The sequence below is a fragment of the Corapipo altera genome, unplaced genomic scaffold (genome assembly GCF_003945725.1).
Source record: "Corapipo altera isolate COAL_440 unplaced genomic scaffold, ASM394572v1 271, whole genome shotgun sequence".
Taxonomy (NCBI): Eukaryota; Metazoa; Chordata; class Aves; order Passeriformes; family Pipridae; genus Corapipo; species Corapipo altera.
The window spans coordinates 145379-160942 of NW_020884935.1; the positions used below are offsets into that span (position 1 = coordinate 145379).

At 61.8% G+C, this 15564-nt stretch overlaps 6 protein-coding genes and 2 non-coding genes across 11 annotated transcripts in view; 5 read left to right on the top strand and 3 right to left on the bottom strand.

The window, feature by feature from the left end:
- Positions 1 to 752: 752 nt before the first annotated feature.
- On the bottom strand, positions 753 to 2715 carry PROCA1 (protein interacting with cyclin A1). The gene is made up of 3 exons (XM_027660212.1): positions 2444 to 2715; positions 1403 to 1670; positions 753 to 1326 (listed from the first exon to the last, which is right to left on the bottom strand). Exons 1-3 carry the CDS (start codon positions 2613 to 2615, stop codon positions 804 to 806), a joined length of 963 nt encoding a protein of 320 aa, XP_027516013.1. The 5' UTR covers positions 2616 to 2715; the 3' UTR covers positions 753 to 803.
- Positions 2716 to 3717: 1002 nt separating this feature from the next.
- LOC113955079 (adenine phosphoribosyltransferase-like) lies at positions 3718 to 4923 on the top strand. The gene is made up of 6 exons (XM_027660215.1): positions 3718 to 3754; positions 3892 to 4041; positions 4203 to 4296; positions 4379 to 4525; positions 4600 to 4686; positions 4796 to 4923. Exons 2-6 carry the CDS (start codon positions 3919 to 3921, stop codon positions 4921 to 4923), a joined length of 579 nt encoding a protein of 192 aa, XP_027516016.1. The 5' UTR covers positions 3718 to 3754; positions 3892 to 3918.
- Positions 4924 to 5129: 206 nt separating this feature from the next.
- RAB34 (RAB34, member RAS oncogene family) lies at positions 5130 to 8211 on the bottom strand. Of its 4 annotated transcripts, none has more exons than XM_027660209.1 (11): positions 8153 to 8211; positions 7325 to 7450; positions 7150 to 7241; positions 6705 to 6770; positions 6403 to 6504; positions 6266 to 6330; positions 6140 to 6191; positions 5888 to 5969; positions 5710 to 5800; positions 5519 to 5622; positions 5130 to 5432 (listed from the first exon to the last, which is right to left on the bottom strand). In XM_027660209.1, exons 2-11 carry the CDS (start codon positions 7376 to 7378, stop codon positions 5151 to 5153), a joined length of 990 nt encoding a protein of 329 aa, XP_027516010.1. In that variant the 5' UTR covers positions 7379 to 7450; positions 8153 to 8211; the 3' UTR covers positions 5130 to 5150. The 4 variants fall into 4 exon arrangements, with proteins under 4 accessions (XP_027516010.1, XP_027516009.1, XP_027516011.1 ...); XM_027660208.1 differs by having other exon boundaries at positions 7325 to 7411; positions 8153 to 8206; XM_027660210.1 differs by having other exon boundaries at positions 7325 to 7411; positions 8061 to 8176.
- A 254-nt stretch (positions 8212 to 8465) lies between these two features.
- Positions 8466 to 10830, top strand: RPL23A (ribosomal protein L23a). The gene is made up of 5 exons (XM_027660216.1): positions 8466 to 8604; positions 8976 to 9156; positions 9449 to 9625; positions 10279 to 10348; positions 10764 to 10830. The coding sequence occupies exons 1-5, from the start codon at positions 8487 to 8489 to the stop codon at positions 10776 to 10778; spliced, it is 561 nt and encodes a 186-aa protein (XP_027516017.1). The 5' UTR covers positions 8466 to 8486; the 3' UTR covers positions 10779 to 10830.
- Positions 9306 to 9378, top strand: LOC113955214. The gene has a single exon (XR_003530468.1). It is a non-coding gene; the product is annotated as a small nucleolar RNA Z17 (small nucleolar RNA).
- On the top strand, positions 10141 to 10207 carry LOC113955213. The gene has a single exon (XR_003530467.1). It is a non-coding gene; the product is annotated as a small nucleolar RNA SNORD42 (small nucleolar RNA).
- Positions 10831 to 13456: 2626 nt separating the features above from the next.
- TLCD1 (TLC domain containing 1) lies at positions 13457 to 15530 on the bottom strand. Its single transcript, XM_027660366.1, has 4 exons — positions 15292 to 15530; positions 15050 to 15132; positions 14637 to 14719; positions 13457 to 14218 (listed from the first exon to the last, which is right to left on the bottom strand). The coding sequence occupies exons 1-4, from the start codon at positions 15486 to 15488 to the stop codon at positions 13823 to 13825; spliced, it is 759 nt and encodes a 252-aa protein (XP_027516167.1). The 5' UTR covers positions 15489 to 15530; the 3' UTR covers positions 13457 to 13822.
- NEK8 (NIMA related kinase 8) overlaps positions 14695 to 15564 on the top strand; it is a 13780-nt gene continuing 12910 nt past the window's right edge. The window contains exon 1 of the mRNA XM_027660363.1: positions 14695 to 14776. Coding sequence (XP_027516164.1) covers positions 14706 to 14776 — 71 coding nt within the window. The 5' untranslated portion in view covers positions 14695 to 14705. The remainder of the gene's footprint in view (positions 14777 to 15564) is intronic.

Here is a 15564-nt window from a genome sequence, read left to right on the forward strand (position 1 = left end):
TAATTCCAGCTTTTTCTGGTCCTGATATTTGATGCTGGTGCAGGAGGATCTTTCTGCCACCTCACCAGGACTCTGGGCTGAGCCATGCTCCTCCTTGGGAAGCACTTTGGAGGAGTGGAGGCAATGCCCTTGGGTCCTTGGGCTCTCAAATTCCTCACTAGAGGAGCCCAGGCACAATCCCCATCCACGAGGCAGAGACACAGGCAGCATTCCCTGCCCCAGCTCTTCCCAGGCAGTATCTGCCTTTGTCCTAGGGCTGGAAAAGCTTCTATTGTCCCAGGCTAAGGAACTTTTGTAGGCATTTGAGGAGCCTTCAGGGAGGGCCAAGGCCCTGTTCCTCCCAGAGCAGCCATTGCTGGGGGCTGCAGAAAAGAAGTGGTGCTGGTGTGGGAGCACTGGAAGGGCAGCAGGTTAAGAGGATGAGAGAGCTGGGGTGGTGCAATTCAGAGAAATTCCAGATAAAAACATGCCTGGGGAGCTGGAATTTAACCCTTTGTAGCAGGGTAGCTAAAATTGGGGCTCAGCCCTGTGCCTGTGTGGGTCTGGGAGCTGTGTCCCAGCCAGAACAGTGACTCGTGTCCCCAGTGCCCAGGACAATGGTGGATGCTGTGAGGAACAGCTCAAACCCCTCAATACCCACCCAGCTCCGGGTGTTCCCCTCCTGTGGGATCAGCCTCGGGGTTTCCCCTGGATGCCACCCCCAGTGCCATCCTTTCCCCCACAGACAGGGCTGAGGCAGCACCATCTGCTCAAGCAGATGTAACTTTATTTCACAGCCAAGACCCACATGGGACAAGGGGGGCTCAGGACTCTCGTGTGGGCTTGGACTCAGCTTTGCTTTTCAGCCTCTTCTTTCTGTTCCTCTCTTTCCTCTTCCCCTTCCCGCTGGCAGTAGGGACTGGGGATGGAGTGGTCGGCGTTGGCTCCCTGCCCAAGCCCTTCTGCACTGGGGCATCGCTCAGGATGGTGTTGGATGCTTCCTCCCAGGATGGCAGCAGAGCCCAGGTGTCCTGGCCCACAGAGGGGTCACCGGGGGCAGCAGGTACAGGACGGCTCTGTGCCCCCTTCTCAGAAGGGCCTTTCTTTTTCAGACCTTTTCCTTTCTTTTTCTTGTCTTTCTTCTTCCCCTTCCTCCCTTTCTTGGCTGACTTGAGGGCTGTCTCAGTGTGGTGGTCCACAGAGAGGGTTCCTCCACCCACACTGTTCCAAGGGGGGCTCAGAGGGACCCCCCTGGGTCTCGCTGCCCGGTCGATGAGCTCCCCACCAAACTCATACAGCACCGGCTCCCTGGGCACCGCGACGGCCACCGTGTTGTACGCCTTGCACCTGCAGAGAGAGGAGGCACCAGGTGAGGTGACCTCCAGCGGGGCCAGGCAGGGGGACGGTGGTGGGAGGCACTCACCAGACGTAGAGGTAGGGCTCCACACACTCCTCCCTGTAGGTGAACTCGAAGCAGGGCACCTGGATGACGTTGAAGAAGGCCTGGCCCACCGCCCGGGAGGCCGTGTCGTTCACCCTCCGCAGGCACTCCTTCAGCCTGCGGTCGCAGTCGCAGTGGCTGATGGTGTGCCAGCGCAGGTTGCGGTACCCGTAGCGCGCGGTGAAGGGGTGGATGACGTGCTGGCAGTGGTCATGGTCCCGGCAGCACCGGTCTGTGTCCCGGTGCTCCCCTGCAGGGAGGTACAGGCAGAGCTGAGGGGCCTGCACGCGTGAGCTGGGGCTAGATGGGGTTGGGATCAGGGCTGGAGTGGGGCTGAGCTGCGCTGGGACTGGGATAGGGGTTAGATTTGACTGAGCTGGGCTTGGAATTGTAGTGGGATGGGTAGGGACTGCGACTGGACTGGTACTTGGGTGTGGACAAGGCTAGCACTGGGATGGGGACTGGAGCTGCATCAGCATCGCAGTAGGGATGAGAGTAGGACTAGACTGGGGTCAGGAAGGGGACCGGGACTGGACCAGGACCAGGAGACAGTCTAGGCTGGGATCAGGATAGCAACTGGGAGTGCACCAGCACTGGGATGGGGACCAGAATGGGAGTGGGATAGACCACAGATGAGGCTGGAGACAAAGAGTGGATCAAGACTAGACCAGCACAAAGATAGATTAGTCTTGTGAGAGGGACTAGGCAGAGAGAAACTAGGACTGGACTGGTGCTTGGCTGGGGACTGAACTGTGGCAGACAGGGATTGAACTAGCACGGGGGTGGGGACCGGAGTAGATCAGCACTGGGATGCAACTGGATCAGGATTGGTGGGGACTTACCCAGCGCTACACTGGGGACTGGGAATGGGATGGGAATGGAATGGGAAGAGATGGGATGGGATGGGAAGGAAAGAAAGGGAGTGGATGGAATGGAGTGGAATAGGAAGAACTGGGAGGGATGGGATGGGGTGGTAGGGATGGGATGGGAAGATACAGGTAGCAGCTGCCCCGCTGCCCTTACCCAGCTCTTCGTAGGTATCCGCGTTGCTGCCCGCGCCGCACCACAGTGTCCCGGGGTAGGTGAGCCCGCGGCGGGCGCGGGGCCGTCCCGGCGGGGCCGCTCCGGGGGCGACTGCCAGCGGGAGGAGGAGAAGGAGGAGGCGGAGGCGGCAGAGCAGCCCCGGGGCGCACATGGCACCGCGCCGTTGGCTGCCGTGGGGCCGCCTTATAGAGTCGCGCAGCCCGCCCACGCGGGGCGGCCCGGCACGGCTTGGCACGGCCCGGCACCGTGCGGAGGGTCCCGCAGAGCCGCGGTGCTGGAGCCGCTCCCGGAGCCGCGGCACGTCCCGCGCCGGCAGCCCGCGGGGAAGGGCTCACCCCTCCCGGTGGGACCGGCCCCGTTGCTGTGGCAGCCGGTGGGGTGATGTGCCGGGGCCGGTAACGAGCCGTCCCCAAACCCCCGCCCCGTGACGCACCCGCCCCTGCACAGCCCCCGGCCCCGGAGCGGCCCCGACAGGAGAACGATGCTCTCCCTGCATCCCTAAGTCCCATTCCACGGGTGCTTCCTGCAGCCCTGTGTCCCAGCCCATAGATGCTCTCCATGTCCCCATGCCCGATCCTGCAGATGCTCTCCACATCCCATCCCATGAATGCTTATGGCATCCCCACATCCCATCCCATGGATGTTCCCTGTGGCCCTGCATCCCATCCCACTGTTCCTTCCACGGGACAGCCCAGTGCCTCATGCCCAGCTGGGCTGGCAGCCCACAAGGCACCGGCATTCCCAGCACGCTGCCAGGTCTGTCCCTCTTGGCCAGCTCCGGGCCTTGGAGCCCATTGACAATCCAGACACAGCCCTGGCAAGCTGGGATGCTGCGGGAGCCAGCGTTCAGCCAGGGAGGACGGTGCCTGGACACCCCAAAATGGTGGTCTCAGAAAGTCCCTGCACTGACTGAGATCCCTCGGGAGTGCAGGGGGGTGCAGGGGCAGCACCCTGAGCATCACCCTGGCTCACTGACCCTTGCACCCACTGCACCCACGGGGTACCTCGAGCACTGTGCCACCCACACCATGCCCTGTCACCGCTGGCACAGGCAGCCGGTGCTGGGGACACTCCTGTGGGGTGCAAACAGCCAACCCTGGTGCTCCCAACCACAACGCTGCCTGGCTGGGGCACATCCCCAGCTCATGGGAAGGGCTCCCGCCTGGCAGCAGCCCAGGGCCCAGCTGGCCGAGGGCGCTGGCGGGGCCCCAGTGCTGCAGGGGCTGCCCCTGCTCAGCTGTCGCTGTCTGTGACAGTCCAGATCAGCTCAGCTTCGCCACCAGCACCCAGGTACGGAGCTGAGAAAGGCACACTGGGCCCTCAGGGTGCCCACGTGTGGGCGTGGGTGGGGAGGGTGGGGGACACCATGCCACAGGGAGCCCTGTGGGGGCTGCAGGTGGGGAGTCTCACCCCCATTACATGCTCAGTACTCGCAGTGCCTGCAGTCCCCACACATGGACCTGTGTCACGTCCCAGCTGCCCGGGAGAAGGGCTGGTACCTGGCGCTCATGGCCCCCAACGTCAAGGGTCCCAACTACGCCTGGCTGGACCCCTCCCGGCTCTACTGCCACCCGCAAGTACCCAGTGCCCGGGGCGGGTGGCCCCCGCAGGGGTGCCAGGGTGGGCTGCACCTCTGCAGGGCTGCCGGGGCACCCAGCCCTGCCCACGAGCACCGGTGCCAGGGCTGCAGGTGCCCGTGGTGGGCTGTGGGCACCCAGCACCTCTGATCTCCCCCCAGGGCTTGCAGGACTGTGTGGCCGACCTGCTGCAGCCCTTCCAGGGAGATCCCATCGACATGGTGGCTGGCATCGATGCCATGGGCTTCATCCTGGGTGAGTGGGGACACGAGTGAGCGCAGGGATCCCCCCCATGCCCTGTCCATGTGGGACCTGATGGTGCCATGCCCACCCCCAGGTGCTTCCGCTGCGGCCGTGCTGCAGAAAGGCTTCCTGGCCATCCGCAAAGCCGGTCACCTCTGCGTGCAGACAGTGGCACAGCCCTACACCGACTACTCGGGCCGGGAGAAGGTGATGGAAGTCCGCACTGATGCCATCTCGCCGGGTGAGTGCTCCCATTCTGAGAGGGGCTGCCAGCGTGGGCACTGGGCACTCATCCACAGCCTCTGCCCCCTCCAGGTCTGCGCATCCTTCTCGTGGACCAGTGGGTTGAAACTGGGGGCACCATGCGAGCGGCCATCGGGCTGGTGGAGCGGCTGGGGGGGGGTCGTGGCAGGTAGGACTGGGGGTACCAGGGCACCATTGGGTGCACCTTTTGGTGCAGTGGGACCACCATCCTCACACCCTGGTGCTGAGCCCCTCCATGTCCCCACAGGTGTCGCTGCCATCTGCATAGAGGACAGCGAGGGCGGGCGGTGGATCCGGGAGCGCTACAAGTGCTCCCACTGTGTCCCCCCCCACCTGCAGCCCCGCTTCGATCACCACCAGTTTGGCTGGGACTGACTGACAGGGGGCTGGCACCTCATGTGTCCCCTGCACTCCCCCAAGGAGTGCAGGGCTGCTGGCTCTGCAGGGCAGGATGCCCCAGACATCCACTAGAGATGGAACTCCTCCTCGGTGGCAGCCATCCATCCTCCCTGCCTCCGTCCTCCCACCTGCCCATGAGTCTGGGGGCTGCAGCCCCAGCCCTCTGCCCCACATTTTTCTTGAAAAGCATAAAAAATATTTTATTAAGACAAAAGGGCATCTCCCCCTGCGAGCAGTACCTGGGTTTGCATAGCTACAGGAGCCGCATGGGTGCTCCTGCCCACCCTGGCCGGGGGTGCCTGGGCAGGCAAGGGGCCAGGGGGGCTGGGGAGTGGCAGGGACGGCTCCTCGGGGTCGGCCAGGGTCACCCCTCTTTGGTCCATAGGTGTGAGCATGGTGGGTGCAGGGGGTGCCCCCTCACTGGCAGCACTTGGGTTTTTTGCGGGGTGTCGACAGGTACAGGTCGCTCTCATTGCTGCTGATCCCTGCAGGACAGAGAAAGGAGGGTGGGTGGGTGTGTAGGGGATAAGGGGAGGCACCCACGTGGGGCCAGCCGGGGGTACTCACGCACGGTGTCGCCGATCCTGCGGGTGTGGCTGCGCTCCAGCTCGGCCAGCACGCTGCTCTCGAAGGTCAGGGCCGCCACACGGAAGAAGAAATCCCGCACGTTCTCCCCTGCCCCGCAGGATGAGACCCCCTGAGTGCCCCCTCACCCAGCTGGACGCCGGGATCTGCATTCCCCCCACTCATCCTGGAACCCACCAGTGAGCGAGGAGACAGCCCAGTACTCCGCCTGCATCTCCTGGGCCACCTTGAGAGCATCCTTCTCCATCAGGCTGTATTGTGCTGGTGTCTGCCAACAAAGCCAGGGGGAGTGGGTGACAGGGACAGCCCTGCTGAGCCAGGTGCAGTTTGCCCACAGGGAGGGGGACACACTCACACTCAGATCCTTCTTGGAGCCCACCAAGAAGAGGATCACGTTGGAGGGGTCATTCTCCTTCAGAGCGTCAGCCAACCACTGCCTGTGGGGGCCACTGTCACCAGCCGGTGGCCAAGCTTGCTGGCACACCACAGCACAGTGTTGCCAGCAGTCCTGTGGCCCCTGCCCAGGTCTTCCCTCTCCATCCAGCCTCAGAGCCCCCTCATGCTCGTTCTCAGTCCCATCTGGGCCCTTTGGCCATGTGTCACCTACCGTGTGTGCTCCAGGGACGCCACATCATTGACATCGAAGACGATCACAATGGCTGGAGTGGAAAGGAGGGGTGAGATGGGGACAGGGACAGTGTGACAGAGAGGTCAGACAGGGTGGGCACCTCACCTTGTGCTCCCCGGTAGTAAGTGGAGGCGATGCACTTGAAGCGCTCCTGGCCGGCCGTGTCCCACCTGGGGGGGTGTGGGAGGTGAGAGGGGCCCACAGGGGTGTGTGGGGAGGGGGCTGGGCCGGTGCCTACTCACAGCTGAAGGCTGAAGGGCACCCCCAGCACCTCAAACCGCTCCATCTCGAAATCCACTCCGATGGTTGCCTTGTAGTTCTTGTCGAATGTGTCCTTGCAAAAGCTGGGGTGGGAGTGAGGATTCGTCAGCAGCCCCCAGTTTCCCCCCTCCAACCCCTGGGGCCTCAGTGCCCCCCCATCCTGGGGATGCTCAGCACCAGAGTCCGGACAGAGCTGGACTCAGCCCAAGGCGCTGCCGCCCTTTGGGGGGGGGTCATTTCCCCTTTCCCCCCTCCTCCCTCCCCTCTCCGGGGGTCCTGTTACCGGTTGATCAGGCAGGTCTTCCCCACCGACAGGTCGCCCACCACGATGATCTTGGAGATCTTGAACCTGCAGCGAGGGGGGGGACGCACGGCTCAGCAGGGGGGGGGGGGGAGAGCCCCCCCCCCTGCGTCCCCCTGACTGGTCACTGGGGGCAGAGGGGCTCATGGGGTGGGGAGGCATCACCCCACAGCCCCCCCGGGTCCGCAGCTCCCTGCATCCCGGCTCTCCCGCCACAGCCGAGTCCGGACTCCCGCGTTCCCCCACCCCGTGTTCCCCCCGCGCCGCATTCCAGGATCGTGACGCAGGGCTCGGCACACGGGCAGCGCCGGCAGCCACGCGGCGCCCACGCCGGGGACCCCCACCCGTGGTGGGCAGGACCGTGGGGTCCCTCGTCCCCACCTCCCTCCAGCCCCGCGGTGGGTACCCCAAACCACCCCGGACTCACCCCACAGTGCCCGTCCGCTGCTCCTGGCAGGCGCTGGCCACTGTGGGGTGGAAGGCGGGGCGGGTTTGCAGGGCGGCCTCCTTCCGAAAACACTGCGGGGGGACAAAGGGGGGCATCGGTGTGACCACGGGGCTCGGCGAGGCCGCCCCCGGGCCGATGTGTCCCCTCCGCTCACCGAGGGCAGGTCGGCGATGACCCGGTCCCTGCGGACCGGAGCCAGCACGTTCATCGTCCCGTGGGGTCTCCGAGGCGGGGTGGGTGGCTGGGGGGAGCAGGGATGGGACAAGAATCACTGTGAGGCCTGGGGACAGAGAGAGAAGGGGGTGGCGACGTCCCCGTGTCACGGCTGTCCCCGTGTACAGCATTCCAGAATAGCGTTGTCTGTGTCCCCAAGCAGGGTTGTCCCCTTATCCCAATAGTCTCCCACTTTCCCAGGATGTGCTAATCCTCATGTCCTGACTCTCCCTGCATCCCCAAGGATGGCTGTCCCCCAGACTCAGCCACCTCGAGCCCCCTGTCTGTGGTTGTCCCCACACCCTGGGCGCAGCTGTCCCGCGTGTCTCCGCTGTCCCCGTGTCCCAACCAATCAACCCCCCATCCCAAGTGTGCCATCCCAGGGTATCACTGTGCTCCTGCCCTGAGCTGTGGCTATCCCACATCCCGGCATACAGCTGTCCCCACGCCCCACTATCCCTACACCCCTACATACCCGGGTACCACTGACCCCACACCGCACCTATCCCCGTGTCCCAGCCACCCTCACATCCCCGCAGTGCCATCCCAGGCTGACCGCTGTCCCTGTGTCCCACCTCCCGCAGCCTGGCCGTCTCCGTGCCCCCCTCCATTCCCATCTCAGCGTCCCCCGTCCCCTCCCATCCCGTGTCGCCCCTGCACAGCCACCACCGTCCCACCGCCGCATCCCAGCGCAAGACCAAGCCCTCCCTTCCTCGTCTGTGTCCCCACGGCGGAGGGGATAAAGCGGGGCGTCCCCGTTACCGCGAACCTCCCAAATCCGATAGCGGTGCCCGGCGCTGCACGCCCAGCCCCGGAGGAACCGGCGTCCTGGCCCCTCCCACGCCCCCCTTCGTGGGAGGGACCAGGACGCCGGTTCCTCTGGGGCTGGGCCATTGCGCTGCCACCCGCGCGGTGGGACACCAGTAACCCCCCCCGCCACCCCGGGGTTCATTCCGGTACACCCCGCCACGACGGCGGGTGGTGCACCGGACTACAACTCCCGTGATGCCCCACAGCGCGGCGCATGCGCAGATGTATCATATGTAAGAACTACTATTCCCAGCATGCTTTGAAGTTTGTCGCGAGAGTTGGTGCAATGGTTAATGGGTGGGGTCAGTCTTGCTCTCGCGAGATCTTGCGCTATAAGCCCGTGCGGCGCGGCGCGGGAGGCCCCTTTCGGCTTCCGCCCGGCCAAGATGGCGCCCAAGGCGAAGAAGGAGGGTGAGGGCGCGGGGCGAACGGTCTGTGTGTGGGGGGGTGCGGGACGGTGTGAGGGACCCCACGGGGTGCGAGTGTATACGGAGGGAGGCGGGCTGAGCGGGGCGGGGCAAGTGAGACAGGGTTGCGGCGCAGTGCTGGGTGCGGGCACGTGGAGGTGGCGGGATGGGCCTGCCCGGTTCTCTTGAGGGGGGGTGTCCCCATCTTGGTGAGGGAAGGACTAAATGGCTCTTTCCTCTCGGGAATTGGTTTGTTCTGGGGGGGAGGGGGGAAATACTAACGCCACTGGGCGTTTTGTGGTTCATTTTGGTTGGGTGAGGTCCTGCTCATTGACGAAGGGAAGCCGTGCCTGGCTCACTGAGGTGTCTCCATAGCTGTGCCTCCGAAGACAGAGGCGAAGGCAAAGGCGCTGAAGGCCAAGAAGGCCGTTCTCAAGGGGGTCCACAGCCACAAGAAGAAGAAGATCCGCACGTCGCCCACCTTCCGCAGGCCCAAGACCCTGCGGCTGCGGAGGCAGCCCAAGTACCCCCGGAAGAGCGCCCCCCGGAGGAACAAGTACGTGTGGGTGGTTGGGCTCTGCCCTGCTGCGGGGTTTGGGAGCAGCCCCGGGGGTGGGCTGGTGTGGGGCCCTCCCTGTCACCTGGTCACACTTTGTCAGTGTGCTCAGCCACATGTTGGTGGCAGAGCACTGGAGGGATATTTGGGGTGCAGGTGATGATTTCAAGCGACCAAAGCCTGAGAGTTTGTGATTATAACTTTTTTGGCGACTGATGCACCCCAGAAAAAGCCCCCAAAGTACAGAGAAGCACCTGCCATCCCTCTGCTAAGCACAGGGTCTCTCCTGCAGGTTGGACCATTACGCCATTATCAAGTTCCCTCTGACCACAGAATCGGCCATGAAGAAGATTGAGGATAACAACACTCTGGTTTTCATCGTCGATGTCAAGGCAAACAAGCACCAGATCAAACAGGCTGTGAAGAAGTTGTATGATATTGATGTGGCCAAGGTCAACACATTGATTAGGTGAGAAGTGGGATAAAAACATGTCACTGGTGGGTGTGAGGTGCTTCAAAAGAAGCATTTTTCAGCTGAAAGTGGGAGTGTGTGAGTTTCAGCAGCTGAGGGAACTCTCAGGAGGAGAGGGACAAAGCTGTGTAGCAATGGCCTCTCCAGGACAAGAGGAAATGGCTTCCATCTCTGCCAGAGGATGTTCAGGTGTGACATCAAGAGGAATTTCTTCATGGAAAGGGTTTTTAAACATTGGAATGTGCTGCCCAGGGAGGTGGTGGAATTGCCATCCCTGGAGGTGTTTAAGAAATGACTTAGTGCCATGGTCTGATTGACAAGTTGGTGATTGGTCTAAGGTTAGACTTGATGATCTCAGAGGTCTTTTCCAACCTAAATAATTCTGTGATTCCAGTGTTAAAAGTTTTGAGACGTGCAAGTTGTGAGGGAGCACAGGTTGGTGGAAGTGGGAGGTGTTGGCAGACCAGAGGGTCAGCTTTGTCAGGGGTCTCTTCCAACACCCAGGGAGTCCTGTGCAAATGATGTAAACTTCAATTCCACTGAGTAACAGTGATGTTTCCAAAGGAACCACTGATGCACATGGGAACAGTGGGAAAGCAGAGCAGGTGAGAGGAGTTGGCTCTGTTCTGATGCCTCGTGTTCCTCTCTAGGCCTGACGGAGAGAAGAAGGCTTATGTCCGACTGGCTCCGGATTATGATGCACTGGATGTGGCCAACAAGGTGAGACATCTTTGAAGCTTTACTGCTCCCTGTTGGTTGTCTTGTGTCTCCCTCGCTGATTGTTCTTCCTGCTGTGCACGTGAGGTACTTGTGCTTCAAGCGTGGTGGCACTTTCTGTGTCCCTGTAGCCAGGATCTGAGTGTTTGGGAGCACAGCCACATTCCATGTCAGTTCAGTCCTCGAGGCAGCAGGAGGCAGTGGTGGTACAAACTGGAGTAGGAGAATGTATGAGGATCACTCTGGAATAAATGTACAAAGCAGATGTGTAAGGCTTTTGGGCAGGTCTGGGAGGAAGAAGTTGTCCTTGGAGGACAGGCATCCTGGGGAGATCCAGCTGTGGCAAAAATGTCTGAGGTGGAGGCTCTGCCTTTTTGCCACCATAACATCTGTTTTAACATCCTTTGCTTCTTTCCAGATTGGAATCATCTAAACTGCATCTGCCGAGGACTGTACAGACATGATAATAAACCTTCTTACACCACTGAGGGCTCTTGTGTTTTGTGACAGCATAACCAGTGTGAAAGAGAGCACAAACTTTGGGGCTTCGTTTTTGTGAAGGGGGTTCCTCCCTCTGTTCCTGGCAGTGGATGGGCAGAGCCAACTGCTCCATGAGAGGATCTTGCAGGGGGCAGCGCTGTCCTGCTCAGGGGGTCTCCAAGATAACTCACCTCTGCTGTGGGTGAACATGAGGTGAAACCTCCTCTAAATCTCAAATATCTCTATATTTACCCCAAGACCTCTGGTGTTCTCCAGGATTTCGTTGCACAGTGTAATTAGGACGTGTTTGTAATCAGTGCTTTTGGTGTCCTGCGTCGCTTCCTTGTGGAGCAGACCATGGGAGGTAGGTGGTGACCACAGCAAAAACCTGTCAGTGGCTCAGATCTGGCACAAGTGACCTCTGACACCATTTTACGAGTGTATCAGCTCTCTGCTTATGCTGCAGGTTCACTTGAAACCCTCACAACTAATCCAGCAGCAGAGGCTTTGTGTTTTTTTCTGGCACAATCCCTGCTCCGTGTGCTGCAGCGTGTGAGTTTCCCTGCTGCTGTTCCTCACAGGGTTCACCGTCCTCTGGGCTGTTTCCAAATGCTGCTGTTGCTGCCTCTGCAGTGTTTGGCTTTAAGTTTGTAGGTGGAACCGGCTTTTAGAGTGCTTGGAGTCAGGAGGACGTGGAGCACTGGGTGAGCAGGGAACGGGGGAGTTACGGAAAAGCCTTTAGGAGTACTTGAGCTTAAGTACATAGTTAGACTTGACTGAGAAAGATGATGAAAGCTGTGACCAAATGTTGATTGGGGCTAATTGAGCTCTTGAGCAGTGGGACACAGAGTTCCTTCAGGCCTCTTGTGGAGAGTGTCGGATTCCCAGGGTGGTGGTTTGCAGTGTGAGGGATGGTGGTGGATGGAAAAGGGGAGTGGATGCTGTGGATGGGCAGCAGCAGGGTCCCCTGAGCCCCAGGCCACCTCTTTATGTGTAGTCACCTCAAGAAAGATGCAAGAGGAGAGGTGCCCCTCTTGTAGCAACGCTTGGTGTCACTGCTGGGTGGGGAGTGGGTATGGAGAGCCAGGATGTGCAGCAGCAGGAGGCTGGGAGGGGTTCCACATCAGCATGACTTGCATTTAGCCCTGACCTTGCCTCAACTCAGCCCGGTGGCTGCTGCCCTGGCACGTCACTTGCCTTTTGCTCCTGGCTGGCAGCTGGCCTGATCCACAGCTGCCCCAGCCTGGACAGCACTGCAGTGCTGGGAGATGCTCCTGCTGGAAGCCAGGAAACAGTGGGGATCCCTACTCCCTGCTTTGGGAAACTGTCATGCCTGGCCCTTCCACACTGCTTTAAGGACAGTGGAAGCGTGGGCTGGTCATCTGAGCCTATAAACTGCTGGGGCAGAGCTGTGTCTGCTCCATGTGGAGAGCCAAGGGGAAAGGGGCAGCAATCAGGGTGAGGGGAAACTAAGATCTGGGCTTGATTGTGCAGGGTATTTGCAGATGGAATTGATGCAGAGAGGCCGCGGGGCTTAAGCTGCAGCTGGAAGACACATAGCTGTCAGGATATGCTGCTGAGCGTAAGGCTGTGCCCTGCCAGGGCTGCTGAGCTCCTGCTTTGAGCAAGGAGGGAACGAGGCAGTGGATTTAGAGCTGGCAGAGGTCCCTGCCCACACAGTGTCCTGGGTATCATGTCCCTGTCCCAGCTGCCAGGCTGTTCCTGGCACACACCCCCTGCCACAGTGCCAGTGGCACTGATCCTGATCCTGTGAGGTGTCTCCCAGCTCTCTGGAGGGAAGGGCGATTCCCCCACTGCTTCCCCTTCACCAGCTTATTTCAGCCACAGTGCCTGTCTGCCTCAGCTGGGCTGGTGAGGGGGGGTGTGGGACAGATCCTGCCTGGAGCAGGGGCTGGACAGGAGTCCCTCTAAGCCCCACTGCTAATGCCAATCCAGTGCAATCCTGGGAGCTGTCTCGTCACCAGGATTTGCCTCCCTGATGCTCTGGTGCTCCACAGGACCGGCTGGGCCAGTTCTGGCCCCACTCCCCTGGGGAGCTGAACCCTCTCCTCTCCTCCCACTGTTCTGGGAGAGCTGCTGGAGCCATCCTGGTCCTGTGGCTGCAGGAGAGGGCTCAGCACACTCACGGGGCTGCAGCTGCACTGTGCTGGTGAAGATTGCTCTGGGGGGATGCGAGCATGCAGCAGTCTTCCAGGAAGAGCCCATGGCCTCAGATGGCTTTTCCATGCCAGCTCCACTTCACGTGGCTGCCGGGTGAGTCACGCAGCCCAGACAGGCTCCTTGCCGCCACAAGGCTTGGTACCTCTCCTGGCTCCCTTCAGCTCTTCCCTGCACAGCCCTGGGTCTCTGGAGTAAGGAAGAGGAGGGGAACCCATCCATGAGAGGGATGGGGTCTTTCTGTTTAAGGCTCAGCTGGGCTGGTAGGACCCACGGGGGCTGGAGTTCATCCCTGGAGGGTCCCTAGAATAAAGAGGACTGCAGAAATGTGCCATCTTTGCCCCCGAGGACTGCCAGCCCTCCACTGGGAATGGGGCACATCCTTTCCCACAGCCCTGTTCCCCCAGGGGAGTCCCTGGCCCGCTCTGCCCCACAGAAGAGCCAGCCCAGGTGTGCTGCGGCAGCAGTTAACAGACTGATTTTAATGCACATAACACCCAACATCACCATGGGAGGGACTTGTCCCTTCCCTCGCAACCCTCCCAGGCCATCAACTGTCAAGTGCAGCCACCCCTGGCCTTCCAGCTGCCCATGTGGAAACTGGCTTGGGCTGCTTCTCCATCGGCCATGCCCCTGGCTTTGGCAGCATCCCCGTGGCTTGGCGAAGCTGTCGGGCTGGTCCAGCAGGGAAGTGCTTTTAGGCAGCAGAGCAGGTGAAGGCAGGGCCTGGGAGCGAGCCCTAAGGCACATCAGAGCAGGTTTGGAGAGCCCAAAAACCTCCAGGAGCTGGAGCCCAGGTTCCCCCTCGGTGCACACATCTCAGTCTATCAGAAACTTCTCACCGTCCACATCTCTCCCCGCAGAGCCCTTGCGCAGGGAGGGGAAAAAATCGGAGCGGAGGAGGCGGGAGAAGTACATGAGGATCATGGCATCGAGCAGCAGGAGGTTGGCAGTGAGGAAGGCACCCTGGCCCTGCACCTCCACGTAGCGGAGGAAGTACCAGGTGAGGTAAGCCTGGGGCGCCAGGCGGAAGGCGAAGTACATCACCAGGTTGATGTACTTGTTGGCCTCGTAGAGCGCCGGGGAAGGCACGTTGCTCATCTTCAGCAGCATGCGGACGGTGAGGAAGATGTTGCTCACCTCCACCAGCAGCAGCAGCACCGCTGCCACCAGGAAGCGGCCTGTGATGATGAGTGAGACGAACGCAGAGATGGCCTGGGACACACACACAGAGCAGGGTCAGCCCTGGCAGAGGCGAGTTCTTCCCCACCAGGGTCTGGGCATATGCAGTGCTCTTCCCCCCAACCAGAGATCCCAGCAGCCCCCCAGAGAAAACCAGCCTGGAGAGCCAGATCCCCCAAGACCAGTTACACCTCCCTGGGCTGGGGAGCTGTTATGAGATTCCAGCCTCTTCCCTCTCCCAGCACAGCAGCCTGTCTGGCTCCTGGCACTTGGAGCTGATGCTGGCAGGTATCCTGCCCCGCCAGGCGCCCTTGCCTTGTTGATGCAGAGCCTACCTGGCAGCCAGGGCGAGGCAGAGGGAAGGGCTCTGGCTTGCCCAGCCATAGCATAGGAAACCTGGGTGGGCTGAGCCCCGGGGTGCATAGCCCCCCCCCGTGCTGGCTGTACTCACCATGGCATGGTGCACCAGGTACTCCCAGGATGAGCGGGACTGATGGTTGAAGATGATGTCAAGGGTGTCATGGATGAAGTAGCCTGTGGGATGAAGGAGAGCATTGAGGGGGTCTGGCTTGTGCACCATGACCCGCTGTGGTAAGGAGGAGCAGCAAAGAGGAGAGTGGTGTGATTGTGCTCCAGGTGTCAGAAGCACCTCCACCCCGTCTGGGCACGGAGACGCGGCTGTTCCCCAGGGGGTTGGCAGCCTGCGGGCCCCACGCTCGTGATTCAGGCAGGAGGCACGGAGAGCTGCCCAGCCCTTGAGCCGGGGGCTCGTCCCGAGCCTGCATGCCGGGCGAGGCTGAGCAGGGAGAGGGCAGAGCCCGGTGGGGTGGGTGGCTGCGGCCATTGCCCTGCCCGGGTCCTTACCTGAGGAGAAGCAGACCAGCAGGTGCCCTGAGACGCTGTAACCGTCCTGGATGTCGGAGAGCAGCTCCGGGGAGTGCCAGAGGCTGGTGGCGAGAAGAGAAGGAAGGGGGTCAGCCTGGGCGTCGAGATGAGGGACACGGCGGGGCAGAGGACCCACTATCCCCTCCCCTGGGGGCACCGCCGGGGGTCGCGCTCCCACGGGGCGCGCCGTGCCCACCCTCCCCGCGCGCGGCGCCCGGTACCTGAAGAGGGCCCACAGCCCGGCCAGCACGGAGTGCGCGAAAGACACCAGGAGGTTCCTCCAGCGCCAGACGCGGCCGGGGCGGCTCCTCACGGCGGCGGGCCGGGGCAGGGCCAGGGCCAGGCGGCGCAGCGCCCCGAAGATCGCCACGCTGCCGCCCACCAGCGCCGCCGAGGCAGCCCGCCCGCCCGGGCCCATCGCGCCCAGTGCCGGCGGCGCGCGGCCGCGGCGGGAGGGGCGGGGCCGGACGGGACACGCCCCCTACACACACAGC